This window comes from Polypterus senegalus, chromosome 8 (genome assembly GCF_016835505.1).
Source record: "Polypterus senegalus isolate Bchr_013 chromosome 8, ASM1683550v1, whole genome shotgun sequence".
In the NCBI taxonomy this organism is placed as follows: Eukaryota; Metazoa; Chordata; class Cladistia; order Polypteriformes; family Polypteridae; genus Polypterus; species Polypterus senegalus.
Genome location: NC_053161.1, coordinates 158,866,384 through 158,882,583, shown reverse-complemented (window position 1 = coordinate 158,882,583; position 16,200 = coordinate 158,866,384). Strand labels below are relative to the sequence as shown.

At 38.9% G+C, this 16,200-nt stretch overlaps 1 protein-coding gene across 1 annotated transcript in view; it reads right to left on the bottom strand.

Moving 5' to 3' along the window:
* Positions 1 to 1,270: 1,270 nt before the first annotated feature.
* The window catches only part of LOC120534645 (NACHT, LRR and PYD domains-containing protein 3-like), a 41,350-nt gene continuing 26,420 nt past the window's right edge, over positions 1,271 to 16,200 (bottom strand). Inside the window, exons 10-11 of the mRNA XM_039762236.1 lie at positions 1,392 to 1,639; positions 1,271 to 1,327 (exon numbers count right to left, since the gene is read on the bottom strand). Coding sequence (XP_039618170.1) covers positions 1,271 to 1,327; positions 1,392 to 1,639 — 305 coding nt within the window. The remainder of the gene's footprint in view (positions 1,328 to 1,391; positions 1,640 to 16,200) is intronic.

The following is a 16,200-nucleotide window of genomic DNA, read 5'->3' as shown; positions in this document are numbered from 1 at the left end:
CACCAGAAGGTCTGTGGTACTAGCAACAGTGACCTCACCTCCACCTTGTGCTCAGCTACTCTATATAATTATTCTTAATGACAAAGTGAGGTCCATTAGGTATGGGAAGGTTAGTGCGCTACTGCAATTCTAGCAAATTTCATTGAGTCATCACTCCACTGATCCCGTTTGAAGGAAGCTGGTGTTTGTCTAAACTAAAAAAGTTAGGTGATCAGCGGTGCCCTCAATGGGCAGAGTTTCTGGCCGAGACGGGTCGCCGCCAGAAGATGATGTGTTTGCCTGTTTCCACTCTGTCACATTGAATTCCTACGTGATCCCTTAATGCTGGTGGATTACACAGCCTGGAGACGGTTTGGGACAGTTAATCTCTGTCCATAATTAGACCCAAATTTACTCCTGGAGTAATGGTTGTGTTACCGTTTTTTCTGTTAAACCAGTCTCTTCCTAATATCATGAGATAAGGTGGATTTTGAAGGACCACCACCTGTATTGTCTGAATATCACCTTCATAACTGATGACACAAGAGGCAGACCTATACCACCGAGTTTTCCCGTGTATGCAGGTTAGACTGGTCTTCCCTTTAAGCCATTGTTGCGGTAGCACGTACCAGCGAGCTACAATGGAAATATTGTTGCCGGAGTCTATTAATGCTGTAAGTTTAAACCCAGTAACCACCACTCCTGTACAAGGACACGATGAAGAGTTAGCAACTGCACAATACCTTTCTTCTCTCACCCAGCTGCAGTCCATCGGTTCCAGGTTTAGTGGCCATTGAAGTAGCAGATGTCCAGGCTCTCGGCACTTGTAACAGCGTAGGACTGGGGTTCGTTTTTCTTTCTGCTTGACCACGGGTTCTATGTCGCGACGAGCAGGCTCAGACATACCATGCGCCCCATCCGGGTTTGGTAAGTGGGCCATTCCGATGACATTCAATGATCCAGACCAGTTCGTCCATGTCTTTAAAAGGCTGCCAATGGACCAGCTAGGCAAGAAAATCCCACAATGCATTTATTAAAAGGTCGCACACTACTTCCTCCACGATTTTACAGGCATCATTGACATCTGGCCTTAGCCAGTGCCCAGCCATCCCCCAGATCTCATATGTTTGGGGCCAGATGGAGCAAGCCGGATCAAAACACCACTCATGGCATAACCTTGCCTGCTGGTCTGCCAATATGCCATAGCATTTATGGACTTCAGCCTTTAGAACATCGTTGTTGGTGGCCTCCTCCACGCTAAGGTCATAATAAGTCTGCTGCACTTCCCCCTTTAGGAATAGAGCCTATATGTTACCTCACTTGCTGCATTCCCAGCGCTGGCGAACTGCTGTTCATTCAAAGACAAGAAAATGGGTTTCAGTGTTATCGTTTTCCTGTAATGGCAAGAGTACCTGTGAGGGAGCCCACGCTCCAAGCTCCTCCTTGATAGCTGCTCTAGCTTGCGCTCTGGCTTCAGATACAGCAAGCCTGGTTTGCATTTCCCCTAATTGCAGCTTCACCATCTGGAGTTCAGTGGCCATATTGGTCAGCACCACATTCAGGTCCTGTTCTTCTATCATAAGAACAATATTCTGCCGACTACACCACTGTAACTTAAGCACAAGAACACCATCAAAGATTTGGCGGGATCTCCCATGTACTGTCACACAGAAAAAAGTTCAAAATGGAACAAAAGAAAATGAGGGTAGTATATATAGGTGGATCTGCAGGAAGTGATGTTATGAAGAGGCATGATCTTGAGGGTTGAAATTGGAAGTGATGTTATGAAAAGGTGTAATCGTGATGGTTGGAACCAGAAGTGATGTTATTAGGTGGTTTCTTCAGTTGTTCTGCCGGGAGAGAGGAAAGAAGAGTTAGAGGGCAGTGCCAACCCCTGGTTCGGTGGGTAACTGTATCTATTTGAGCCCATAAACTGTCTCCCAAGTGCACGTGTGTTACAATATATATATATATATATATATATATATATATATATATACTGTACAAATCACATTAGAATGATGTGGCAGCCTTGGCTACACCTTCTAGGCTTTGAATTTTATAGAGTGGACCATATAACAGAGTCATCAGGTAAAAGAAAGGAAGGCAGAATCTGCTTTTAAATCAACATTCACCAATGTCACAGTATTAAGTAAAATGTATAGCTGTAATATATGGCAAAGAGTATTCAGTTTTAACAAAGCAAAAAAATCAGGGCTTTCTTGAACATAGTAACATTTTATAAACGATTTTCTGACAATAGCAGTCTTTGGAAACATACAAGAGTTCACACAAAAACCATATTCCTGTTCAGAATGTAGCAATCGATTCACTGATAGTAGCAGTTTTTGAAAACACCTAAAACTTCACACTGGAGTGAAACCTCATTGCTGTTCTAAGTGTGGTAAACGGTTCTCGCAAATAAGCCATCTTCAAAGGCATGCAAGTGTTCACACTGTTGAGAAGAAACAATCTACTTATAGATGTAAGATGAAAAGCAAACAGACATGCACCATTTAGCAGAATCATATTTAAACTTCCGACAGGAAACAAAATGAGTTTGAACATACAAGAAAATTAGACACTTCCAAGACATCCAGAGTCACAGAAAATGTCCTGGTGGTCACTGAGGGCAACAAAGAATGGTAGAGCACTTTTCAGAATGTAGATGTGAGTGTTATTATTAGGACATACAATTTGTAAAATTGAAATTTAAAAAGTTATAACAGCTGTGAAGTAGGAAAGTGCCAAGATCTAAACACCATAACATGAATGTCTGATCCAATAGTGTGAAAAAAAAATCATAAAAGCATAAAACATTGAAATTCTACCAAATTTTGGGGAGAGACGTGTTAAAATAACCACCATACGAGGCAAAAAGGAAATTTAAAAGATACTGGAGGATAATATACATGGATTTTCAAGAGCATGTTGAGAGGCCAACCTTGAAAAAATTGAGATTATCATCAGTACAAGATGACAAATTTAACAACAGTCTATATTCTGTCACACACAATTGCTGTGTCTGTCTGTTTTAAACGAGGCTCCAAGCATGGAAATGATTTTATTCTTTTCTCTACAGCTGCTGTGTAATGTGCATGGATTTCATTTATTTTAATTTAATTTTACATTTCTGTTATTATCTGTGTGAAACAAAACATTTTACTGCAGAGTGAATGTAGACTAAATGTGACTTGCTTCTGATCCTTTATATTATGTTGACTATTTAATTCTGTGAATGATGTTAATCTTATGTGCAAATTCCTTGTCATTGTCAAATGTTCCCATCAAATGCAAAATTAATAAAACCAAACAAGTTACACAACTTTGACCTAACAGACTACCATGGTCACCATCAGTGTGCTGCCTGCTTCTCTACTTGACATTGTTTTCAGTACAGGGTGTCCCTCAGCTTTGTCAGTTCATGATGGCAAGGAAGAGAAATCAAAAGCAAAAAGATAGGAGCTGTTACTTTGGGCACAGTTGTCACGACCGCTGTGTCTGTATTTAAAAACGTGTTAAGTCTACAGAGATAATGACCAAGGTCACGTAAAAGTTGATGTAAAAATTAATTGGGGAACACAGATTTCCAGAAAATTCTGTTTCCATCATTCAAATGCAAACGTCACATTTCTGTATCAGATACACTACATATAAAAGTGGTCACAATCCCACTTGAAAAGTTTTGATTCAATGTGTTTCTTTTGTTTTGTTTTTTTCTACTTCACAATTCTCTAGAAAGATTGGTTATACAGTATGTCACACATGAGTAAAAACATTAGAATTGCACTGCATCAGGAACTTAGTTTCTTTGTGTTCTCCCTGTACTGCATCTTTTGAGAGATGCCTTAATGATTAATTCAACATGAAGGGTATTGATGGGACTCCCAAAAATGTGTGTGTTGTTAAAATTTCTGGACATATGCACAATCTAAAGCTTCTTTCTCCATCTTGTTCTGTAGTCGAAAAACAGTGCTCTGGGTTGAAAATAATTGCATTATGCGATAGCCATGTGTCACAAGAAAAACAATGATCAATGTTCTAAGATGAACTGCTGGATTAACCAATGGCATGTTTACAAACTTAACATTCATACTTGTCCTCTACAATGATGCGGCTATGTGCAAATATCACCAGGGCACTGTTGTTTTAATTCTTTCTTGTAACCTAATAATCCTGCTCAGATTATGTCTCTTTGTTAAACAGCAGATTCACTCAAGAATAATGGGCTCTTTAGACCTCAACAAGATCTCAAGGAGGCTCTTTGATAGAGATGGGTCCATCAGCAGACCTCTGCAGCTCTGTGATTCAGTAGCTCTGCTGGACAGCCAATTGCATTTCAGGTTTTTCTCACTTAGTTTACTTGACTTGAATCAGATAACCCTTTCCCTACCCTAACCTTAAACACCTTGTAACTTGATGTTATCACTAATGTATAATATACAGTGACAATCTCCTCATTGGAGTGGAGCTTTGGAGGTCCACGGCAAGAGTCTATTGCTTTAATGACTGTTCAGTTTAAAGGAAAGCATGAAGCACGGGTTCCAAATGTGAATCATTTCTTTCAGTAATAAAATTGGCATTTCTGAATTGCAATTATGGACTACATACACTGCATATGTAGGTATTTGGTTAGAAGGCAAACACAGGACTAGAATCTAAAAATGTGTCTTCTATGGGTTATAATCAAGGGGAAGTTCTTTTGCCATCTGTATTTTGATGTCTTGGGATTTCAGATCTCTCATTTCTGTCACTGGTTTGATTTCAGAAGTTTTCGTGCTACTCCTGTGTTCGATTTCTAGGACCATGGCTCTTCTCTAACATGTTCTGTACTCACCTTGTCACACTGTTTTTTTCTGGATCAGGATTTCCCAAGCAACTTGTGTTTATTGAGTGTCCAAGTGTCTTACTCTTTGACTCATTGTAAAACATTTATCTAGACCCAAGCATTCTTGTTTCATTTTTCTTGCCCATATTTTTGATTACTTTTACCCCTTCTCATCTTTTTGGAGGCCCATCTATCATTTGAATCATTATTGATTTTAGTTAGGTATGCTGCCCAGTCCAGATCCACTCAACTGACACAGAGACTCTTGATTAAATAAAACATGTGTAGTGACCTAGTCCAGGTTAGTGGCTGAACCTTCTAAAAATGAGTTTTGGAAGAACTCAAAAAAAGGAAATAGACCATTAAATATATAAATAACATAATACACAATAAATCAGCATGACATATTCTCCATACTCATTTTGGTTTTGAAAGTTAAGATAATTTACTTTGGTTGCAGACGGTTAGAGATTTAGGGAAGATAAAGATGAGTCAGAAAGTTGATTGACCAGAGTAAATGCAGTAGGAGAGAAATGATGGTGATATGCTTAGTGGTTTGTGCTTTGAGTGACCGGTAGTGTTCTTCTGATGGTAATAACTAAAAGAGAAACAACTGAAATGTCTTCTTGCATAATTGTGATCTTTGATTTTATGATCTGATTGTTTTCTTACCCTAGATATATACTGATCTTACATACTCTCATCTTTTAAACTTCGCATAGGAAAAATATTCACTGTTGAAGTACTTTTGTGAAAGAAGTTTTGTTTTCACTGCAGGTGAGTAATATTTATGTTCAAGAATTTCCACTCTGTATTAACCATTTAAAATGAGTGTGGGAGGAGGGGGTATCTTCTAAAATTCAGTCCTATTTCCACAGTTTTTAGAGTATTTTGGTGCATTTTTGCTGAGGGTGTAGCAGTTCACCAACCGATCCACCTCCATACAAAATGACATTTGGTCTGTTTATGGTCATATTAATTATGTGTGGTGTCATTGTTTAATTGTACAGGCAAGTCACTGGAAGTGCAGTGGTGTTAGATGGAGAAGAGGAGAGGAGAAGGTGCTAAGGGCCTGAAGCTCCTGACTGACATTTTTTTATTACTTCAGAGGTCAGTGCCATTGCTCAGTAATCATTAGTTGAGATAATGGTGATACTTTAAAATCCTGTACTTTAAAACTGAGACCAATTGTGCATTGAAGTTAAAATGGCTTCTAAAATATCAGTAAGCACCTGTACCACATTTGTGTTGTTGAATGAGCAGGTTTACTTCATGCTAGAATTAGAACAATCTAGACGAGAACAGGCCATTCAGCCCAACAAAGCTCGCCAGTCCTATCCACTTGTTTCCTCCAAGAAAACATCAAGTCGAGTTTTGAAAGTCCCTAATGTCTTACTGTGTACCACACTACTTGGTCACTTATTCCAAGTGTCTATCGTTCTTTGTGTAAAGAAAAACTTCCTAATGTTTGTGCGAAATTTACCCTTAACAAGTTTCCAACTGTGTCCCCATTTTCTTGTTGAACTCATTTTAAAATACAAGTCTCGATCCACTGTACTAATTCCCTTCATAATTTTAAACACTTCAATCATGTAACCTCTTAATCTTCTTTTGCTTAAAATGTAAAGGCTCAGCTCTTTTAATCTTTCCTCATAATTCAACCCCTGTAGACCTGGAATCAGCCTAGTCGCTCTTCTCTGGACCTTTTCTAGTGCTGCTATGTCCTTTTTGTAGCCTGGAGACCAAAACTGCACACAGTACTCAAGATGAGGCCTCACCAGTGCATTATAAAGGTTGAGCATAACCTCCTTGGACTTGTACTCCACACATCAAGGCGCTATATAAAATAACATTCTGTTAGCCTTCTTAATGGCTTCTGAACACTGTTGGGAAGTTGATAGCTTGGAGTCCACTATGACTCCTAAATCCTTCTCATAAGGTGTACTCTCGATTTTCCGACCGCCCATTGTGTATTCAAACCTAATATTTTTACTCCCTATGTGTAATACTTTACATTTACTGACATAAAATTTCATCTGCCGCAAATCTGCCCAAGCCTGTATGCTATCCAAGTTCTTCTGTAAAAAGCTAAATGCTAAATCAATGCACTCTGTAGTTTTGGCAAAAATTTCTTCAATGGTTTTCCAGACAACAATTTGGCTACAATCATACTGTATCTGAATATTTGGTTCATATCCAATTTTATTTGTCTGACTGTTCCAAAGTAAATATTGAAGGTGACTTCAATATGTTATGAATTTGTAGAGTTCTTGAATGTATCGATGTGCACAAAAGTAGTATGATGAAATCCATCACACAGGTATTACCTAATAGACTACCATATATGAGCTTATTTAGTAAAAAATGTTTTCAGCGAAGGCCATCTGCAAAATGCCACTGATCATGGTGGCATGGGAGAGCAGCTGGAAACAAAATATGGAAGCTGTTGCTTTGAGCACAATTATCACTGCCATCTCGGTTCTTAGATGGCTTTGGACACAAAATGGAAACAGAATCTTGATAATAAAAAACCCAAAAAGGGACCAAAATAAAAGCATAAAACAGGTTAGAATTGGACACTGGGGCTCCGTGTTTTAAGTCTTTCAGAAGGTGCTCTTGACTGGGGCTTAAAAGAAGTTTATTGGGGCTATGAACCTCTCTTTCATTCTACATGAAATGACAGAGGCAGGACTCAGACTTGGGGGCTTTGGATTACAAAGCAGTCGTGTTATCCCATAAAACTTCTTCATCCCCAACAGGCAATCATGCTTTTATCTGCAAGGGTATCTTTAACAAAACAACACAGCTACCAATTATCTGTTGAACAAGTTCAGCTAGTAGTAAGGATTATAGAGTGTGATCAGTAAGGGGCGTTGAAGCACCCCAAACCCCAGGCACAGCCTCACAAACACAAATCCCATGTGTAAATACACATTTTATTTACACAAATACCTTACAAAAAGGGTTCTTATAGTAGTGGCAAAACACAATTCTTTTTCTCTCTTTCTTCACTTCCACTTCTCGAAGGTGAGCTTTACCCTCTTCCAGCTGACTCCAACTTACCTGGGTGAAGTAGAGGATGTTCCTTTATAGCAGACCTGGGAGTACTTCCAGTGCTATCTCATTCTATCCAGGAAGCACTTCTGGGTCAGGCAGAAACTCCCTGTGACAGTAGCTCCCCCTAGTGGTACCCAAGGACTCTAACAGGGCTGCCCACCAAAACTACAACTCTCATGGAGCCCTACAGGATGTTGCCACCCGGTTTACTGGGAGAAGCTCATGGCCTGGGTAATGGTCCAAAAACCAAGTACCATCTATCCATTAAATCAGCCTCCAATACCTAGGAAAGGTAAAACTAACCAAACCAGTTGGGATGCCCATCCACCCACAACCTTTCATTACAAAGGCCTTCTGGCCAGATAAGAAACCATCCACTCTGGCTGGGATGCTAGCCAACCCATGTTGTCTATTATAAGAGGAAGATACAAGACACAGTGAATGGAAATGGAGTGCTTTGGGTCATAATTAAAGTCACTTCACATTTTCCTTGCAAATAAATCGGTACCCAAGTTTGCAGATACATACAGGTGACACTGAGATATTACCTTTTTTCTCCAAATACATTGCCCTCTAGTGCTATCTTCCCATCTAAGGCATGTTCCTTTTTTAATTTATAAATGTTTATGTAGTGTGGACGCGGCCCGGACACAGACAGGCAGACATGTTGTTCATCAAACCACCACACATTTATTTACACAAATATATACAATAAATGGTCACTCAGACCCAGTCCAAAGTAGTGCACAAACCCCAAACACAGTCCTGGCCACAAATGCCTTCTTCTCGGGCCGCCTCCACTCTCCTCTCTTGCCTCGTCCTTCTTCCACCCGACTCTAGCCCTGAATGAATGGAGATGGCCCCTTTTAAACATTCCCCGGATAAGCCCCAGGTGTTCCCAGCATTCCTCCTCTGGCCACGCGGAAGTGCCGGCTGTCCTCCTGGCAGCTCTCCGGGTGCCGTCCTAAATCTTCCCCCCAGCACTTCCTTGTGTGGCGGAAGTGCTTTGGTAACAAGTCCCCAAGGCATTGGGGCGCCTCCTGGCGGTGACCACGGGCCCCTACAGGGTGGAGCTTTCATGCCCTGTACCCGTGGCCCCCAGAGCAACCAGGAAGGCGGCCCCCACGTGGTCCAGGGTGGGCTCTGACCCTCTTCCGGTCCCTCACAGCGTCCCGGTCGGGTCGTTGCCCCTGGCATCCCTGACAGTAGGTTTATAAGGTCCTACAAGGATATTATTGTGATTGTCACGTGTGCTGAGTACAGAGGAATACTTAATTGCATATGCCAATCAAAATGTAATAAGTTGCCACTGTATTTTTTTTTTGTTTTTGTGGTTATCAGTTCCAAGTTGTGTTTCTTGTTTCTTTTGCCCATTTTTGTGCTATTCTATGTTAATATTACTTTTTGTTCATTATCTGTATTGTTTCCAACACCTGTGTTATGTTCCTTTGTTCATTTTGTCGGTGTTCATTTTGTCCTCTGCTGATTTGAATTCCCACATTTAGGACGCATGCTTACAGACATTGTTCTCTTTGTTTCTTTTTTTCGTTTCACTGTCCTCTGGCAATAAAAGGGATGACCCAGTTGGCACTCCAAAATTTCCTTGCTGTTTCCTGAATTATTATTCCTGAACTCAGCCATAGACATAAGAACTTGTGTTCTACAGTGAACCACTGATTTTTCTACATTTTGATACATGCCTAGCCTACTCTTGGTTCAGCCTACAAATAATGCATTGCATAAATTTCACTCCCAAGATTCTGCATATTAAGAATGCAGCTTATCTTTCTTGCATTTTTATAAGGAAAAATCAGTTTTTACATAGAGCAGTAATGTGAGTGCTGAAGGTCAGGATGATATGAAAGATAACATCTTAAATATCTAGTGATTTGGTAAAACTTCTTGTTCCTACTTGCGTGTCCTCCAATTTAAAGAATTTCATACTTTTCTATATTTAAGCCAACGGATATCGATCTAAAATTCTTGTCTAGATTTATCTGTACCCAAACAATACCTTTTTTTAATGTACATTCTATCCTGTAGTAAAAAGCTGTGTTTAGGTGTGCTAGAATGCAGACAAACAACTGAAAAACATCTAGACTGGTTTGAGGACCCCTCAATTTAGTGGGACTTTGCTGTAGACAGAAAAGAAAATGGCAGTTTTATGTTGGCCTGCTGTTTCCTGAATCCAGGTAAGGTTACTTGTCTCTTATATCATAGTGCATCATGGTATTCTCTCTTAATATACTATTGTTGCTCGTGCTGTTATCCATGGCAGTGGGCTGATGGCATGAAAAGTTAAAACTGATTAAAAAAAATACATTTCGGTCCTTATAATATGGATAGATTTTGTATTTATTTTAACAAATATTGCATTTTCACAGTAACATTATGAGTTTGTCATATTCTAACTGTTCGGTATTCATAATTCAATCAATCAATCAATCAACATTTATTTATATAGCACATATTCATACAAAAAAATGTAGCTCAAAGTGCTTTACAAAATGAATAGAAAAATAGAAGACACAATAAAAAATAAACATAAGTCAACATTAATTAACATAGAATTGTTGTATGCTAAAGTGGGATTTTAAGTGAAAGTGTGTTCTATAAAAATAAATGCAATTAATTTTAATAAAAGTGATAGTTAAACAATCAGCCAAAGAATAAACAATGCAGACCCTTAAGTTTTACGAGGAAACAGCAACAATGAATTAGAGTGCATGATATTTTTTCATTCAACATTTAAATTTTTTGTTGTTGTTGTTGTTGCAGAACAAAGAATCCCCTTTTATTAAGTGCACTGTTTTTCTAAATTGAATATCACTTTACTAATAAAGCACTACTGCACAATTTACACACATTCTCTACATGCTGTATATTACAAAGCATGGGCAGGAATCGAAATGGAAACCTTGTGCTTTAAAGTTTCATGCCTTAACAGCTAATTCTAATGAAATATAGTAAAATATGTGTCTAAAAATGTTTTAGAAAATTAAACCTGCTCTTTAATGAAAGAACTTGCAACTGAAATTTGCCTGAATTTAGAAATCATTACCTAAATGTGTGCTTTCTGTTACTAAACTGCACAAAACTGAAGTTTAGAAATGGGATCACATTAACCAGGGTTGTATATATTTGTATATTTATATATTATACAGTATATTTACTAGGGGGCTTCGCTCACCAACCCCTGGCCTCGCCAGCCACTTTACGTCTCTGCTGCTCGTATGTGGATTTCACTTTCACCAAACAACAAATCTTTTATTTCTCGTGGATACGCCTCTTCATTGGGAAGTAACACTACTTTTTCCTGATGGCAACACAAATTAGATGATTTGGCTTAAAATCTCTTCAAATCTCTGACTTAAAGTTTAAAGCCAAACAATCTCTTTTACGCTGTTCTGTTATTTCACCGAGTAATAATTTCCGTTTGTTTGCACTAATGTGATCTTTACTATCATTTTTTTGAGACAATCGAATTTTATTACTTTTATTATCTCTAACCTGCTCTGCATGTGTATCGTGCTAACTTTTTTGTATTCTTTACAATGTTCTACTTTGTCATCTACTCTTTGTCTTTTATTTCCGGCCCAGTAGTTAAATCTCTTGGCACAAAGTTTCATCTCACGGGACTTGAAAGTATCTCTCTGAAAAAGTCATGTCTCGTCCCAGGATTTTTTTTATATAATAGAGATACATTTTATAAACTTACTTTGTTGATTTATCATTCACTTGTACTACTAAAATTTGTCTTGTTTATGAAACCTATTGACTAAACTGCATGGCTCCCTTAAAGGTTGCAGATGGACTCCGATATAAGTTTTACTGGTTTATTATCCTATGAATTTACTTTTTTTTGTGTGTCTAGTCTACACCAGAAAATGCAACATTTGTCTACTCCACAATGATTAGAACATTAGAACACTCTAGACGAGAACAGGCCATTCAGCCCAACAAAGCTCGCCAGTCCTATCCACTTGTTTCCTCCAAGAAAACATCAAGTCGAGTTTTGAAAGTCCCTAACGTCTTACTGTCTACCACACTACTTGGTAGCTTATTCTAAGTGTCTATCGTTCTTTGTGTAAAGAAAAACTTCCTAATGTTTGTGCGAAATTTACCCTTAACAAGTTTCCAACTGTGTCCCTGTGTTCTTGATGAACTCATTTTAAAATACAAGTCTTGATCCACTGTACTAATTCCCTTCATAATTTTAAACACTTCAGTCATGTCAACTCTTAATCTTCTTTTGCTTAAACTCTAAAGGCTCAGCTCTTTTAATCTTTCCTCATAATTCAACCCCTGTAGACCTGGAATCAGCCTTGTCACTCTTCTCTGGACCTTTTCTAGTGCTGCTATGTCCTTTTTGTAGCCTGGAGACCAAAACTGCACACAGGACTCCAGATGAGGCCTCACCAGTGCATTATAAAGGTTGAGCATAACCTCCTTGGACTTGTACTCCACAGATCAAGGCGCTATATAAAATAACATTCTGTTAGGCTTCTTAATGTCTTCTGAACACAGTCGGGAAGTTGATAGCTTAGAGTCCACTATGACTCCTAAATCCTTCTCATAAGGTGTACTCTCGATTTTCCAACCGCCCATTGTGTATTCAAACCTAATATTTTTACTTCCTATGTGTAATACTTTACATTTACTGACATAAAATTTCATCTGCATAAATCTGCCCAAGCCTGTATGCTATCCCAGTCCTACTGTAATGATATAACGGATTCCAAATTATCTGCTAATCCACCTAGCAGCGGCCCTAGCACTGACCCCTGTGGAACGCCACTCTTAACATCGGCCAGTTCTGATGAGGTTCCTCGCACCATCACCCTCTGCTTCCTGTGTCTGAGCCAATTCTGCACCCATCTAAAAACATCACCCTGAACTCCCACTTCTTTTAACTTGATGCCCAACCTCTCATGTGGCACCTTATCAAATGCTTTCTGAAAGTCCAGATAAATAATATCATAAGCTCCACTTTGATCGTATGCTTTTTTTGCAACCTCATAGAATTCCAACATGTTAGTAAAACACGACCTCCCTCTTCTGATCCCATGCTGACTGTTCAAAATAACTCCTGTCCTTGCCATGTGTTGCTCAATCTTATCCTTAATAATTCCTTCCATTAATTTTCCTGTGATGCATGTTAAGCTTACTGGCCTATAGTTGCTTGGATCTGCCCTGTCACCCTTTTTATATAATGGGATGATATTTGCCATTTTCCAGTCCTTCGGAATCTTTCCAGTGCTCAGTGACTTCCTAAAAATATGTGTCAAGGGTTTATATCTGTACTCACTAGCCTCCTTAAGAACACGAGGATAAATATTATCTGGGCCTGGTCATTTGTTTGATTTCATCTTATTTAATCTGAGCAGCACTTCTCCCTCTACAATTTCCAAATCCTTCAGTACCTTCTTAGTAGTTGTGTTTACCCCTGGCAGGTTATCCACTTGCTCACTTGTAAACACCTCAGAAAAATGTAAGTTTAGGGCATCTGCTATTTCATTGTCTGTATCTTTGAATTCCCTTTACTATTCCTGATGAACTTGACCTCCTCCTTGACTGTTCTTTTACTACTAAAATACTGAAAGAATCTCTTGGGGTCTTCTTTCGCCTTATCTGCTATATTCCTCTCCAACTGTCTTTTAGCCTCTCTCATATCCTTCTTAATGGTTGCCCTCATGTTCTCATATGCGCTACGATTCACTTTGCAGTCATTAGTCTTATATGCCTTATACAGCAGTTTTTTCCTTTGCAACTTCTTTTTTAAATCTTTATTAATCCATCGTGGAGTTTTTGTACTTTCCTATTACTTCCAAATTTAGGTATGTATCTGTCCTGCATTACATGTAAAACATTTTTAAACCTGTTCCACTGCTCCTTGACTGTCTCCACATTTAAAAGCTTATCCCAGTCTATCCTACTTAGACTTTGTCGTATCTGCTCAAAATTAGCCCTACTAAAGTTCAACTTAACAATTTTAGTCTTTGCATCTGCACTCTTACAAAATACTGAGAATTGTATTACATTATGGTCACTTGACCCTAGTGGATCAATCACCTCTACACCCTCAATTCTATCCTGATTATTACAGAATACTAAATCCAGACAGGCTTCACCCCATGTTGGTGCTTTAACATGCTGTGTTAAAAAACAGTCGCTGATTACTTCTAAAACCTCCTGCTCTTGTGCTCCTCCATCTGCAAGGTTATCCCAGTTAATATTTGATTAATTAAAGTCCCCAATGACTATAGTATCCCCCTGTAAACTTGCCTTTTTGATATTACTTAAAAGATGTGTGTTGAAATTACTGTCTGAATTGGGTGGTCTATAACACACTCACTAAAATAAGACCTCTTTCCCTAATATTTTCCAGGCGAAGCCACATGTCCTCACTAAGATGGGGCTCATCAGCCAACTGAAGATGACTTACATTTAAACCCTGTTTGACATAAACAGCAACCCCACCTCCTTTTCTGTTCTGTCTATCCTTCCTAAAAAATGTGTATCCCTCTATGTTACACTCATCCCCATCTTTGTTATTTAGCCAGGTTTCCGTTATTGCTATAATATGATGGGAACAAAAGGCACATAAACACAATTACCATGGCTGCCACATTGTCAGAGTACAGTGGGATGAAACAGAGCTTTGACGTGTATTCATTTAGTCCATGTGAGCTATTTGTCAGGGGATTTTTATTTCTCCCAAGGAACCCAACAGAACTGTCTCCCAGAAATTCCATCTATGTAAATGGAACCCATGCTGGATGAAGGCTGTCACCCAACAAACTAGGGGCACAAAGTCTTCCTATGTCCCTTAATTATACCGACCTCCCAGCTGAGAAAGTGAACAGCAACAATCCTGGTTAGCATGCCATTCCATCCCTGCTGTTCATCCTAAATCACAGCGCCTGGCAGAAAATGAGAAGCGAGTGCATTATGTTACTGCAAGCATTTTTAAAGCACATCTGTTTAGTGTTGGCACCTACCTACCACATTGCATAATTGTTTGGTTCATGTCAGGTCACCGTATGAATTTACAAGCTGGTCCACATGACCCACTTTCAAAAATATAGTGCAATGAGCACCAGGACCACTCTCTCAAACTCTTCTTCCTTCACCTTTATCTGAAGCTTTTGTCATTCTGAATCCTTGCCCAACTTACAGTACCCCTCACCTCTGAGCTAAATGATCCACTATCAAACGTATATGAAAACCAGTGACTTTCAGATTACAAAGACACACTCACAAGTTTCATATCACACTGAACAACAGCAGAAATCCCCAACTGCCTGAGGACGGGAGAGCTTGTAAGCTGCCAGCAGTGTGTTTCTATGTGTGTATTACAGGGTTGGCCGTACTTCCAGACTCCTGCTCCAATGTGGGCTGCCAGATGAGATGGTTCAATTCCTTCCTTCAACTGACGGAATTTGGATCACACCACCATTGGTTTCCATCTAAAAATTTTCTCTCTGGATGTCACTCATTTGTGTCTCAGTTCAGATGCTGTTGATTATTCTTGGACTAAGATGTGCATACGGTCACTTGATGGCTACATGCCCATATTGCATATTCATCTAAAAATGAGCTATACAAGATTTGTCTACTGTTGCCTAATTTTTTCATCCTCTACTTTTCCTTTTTACTGCTTTGCTTTGATTCCACGGGTCAAGCATCACAGACACCACCACAGCTGACTAATAACTCAAAAACACCCAAATAAGCCAGAAAACACTGGCCTTAAACTTAATATTTAACACTGAGGCAATTTCTTTGAAGAGAGTACACTATCTCAACAAAAATCTTGGTTACAGCAATATCATGGGTAAGGTCCCTGTCTACGGCACAGGACTTGGCTCTTCAGCTGTGTTCGAGTGGCTTGGTAAGGAGAAAAGGCTCAAAGTCTGGACAGTCAGTGAGTTCTAGCCAAAGAGATATGAGATGTTAGCCAATGTGACAGACAGATAACTAGCGTTTCTTTTACCAGTTTATTCAAATATTTTATTGTCAAATAAATGATAAAAGTTTTATATATGCCTTGTCTCCTTTCTATAACCAAAATATTCTAATAAGTTCTTTGTTATACTATACAGTATAAAGATAATTTTCTTGATCATGAGCTTTGCTCTATATTGAAATCAGCCGTCTTCAGGTTTATATTTCAAAAGGTCTTTATTGGAAAACTCTTACAGCAGCTGATAGTCCTAGTACAAAGTATTTTTTGTATATATGTATACATACAGCTTAAATATATGCAAATAGGTAAGGACAAAAAGAAAATCACATATTTGTCTGAATAATCATTAAAGCAAAAATCACAGTGA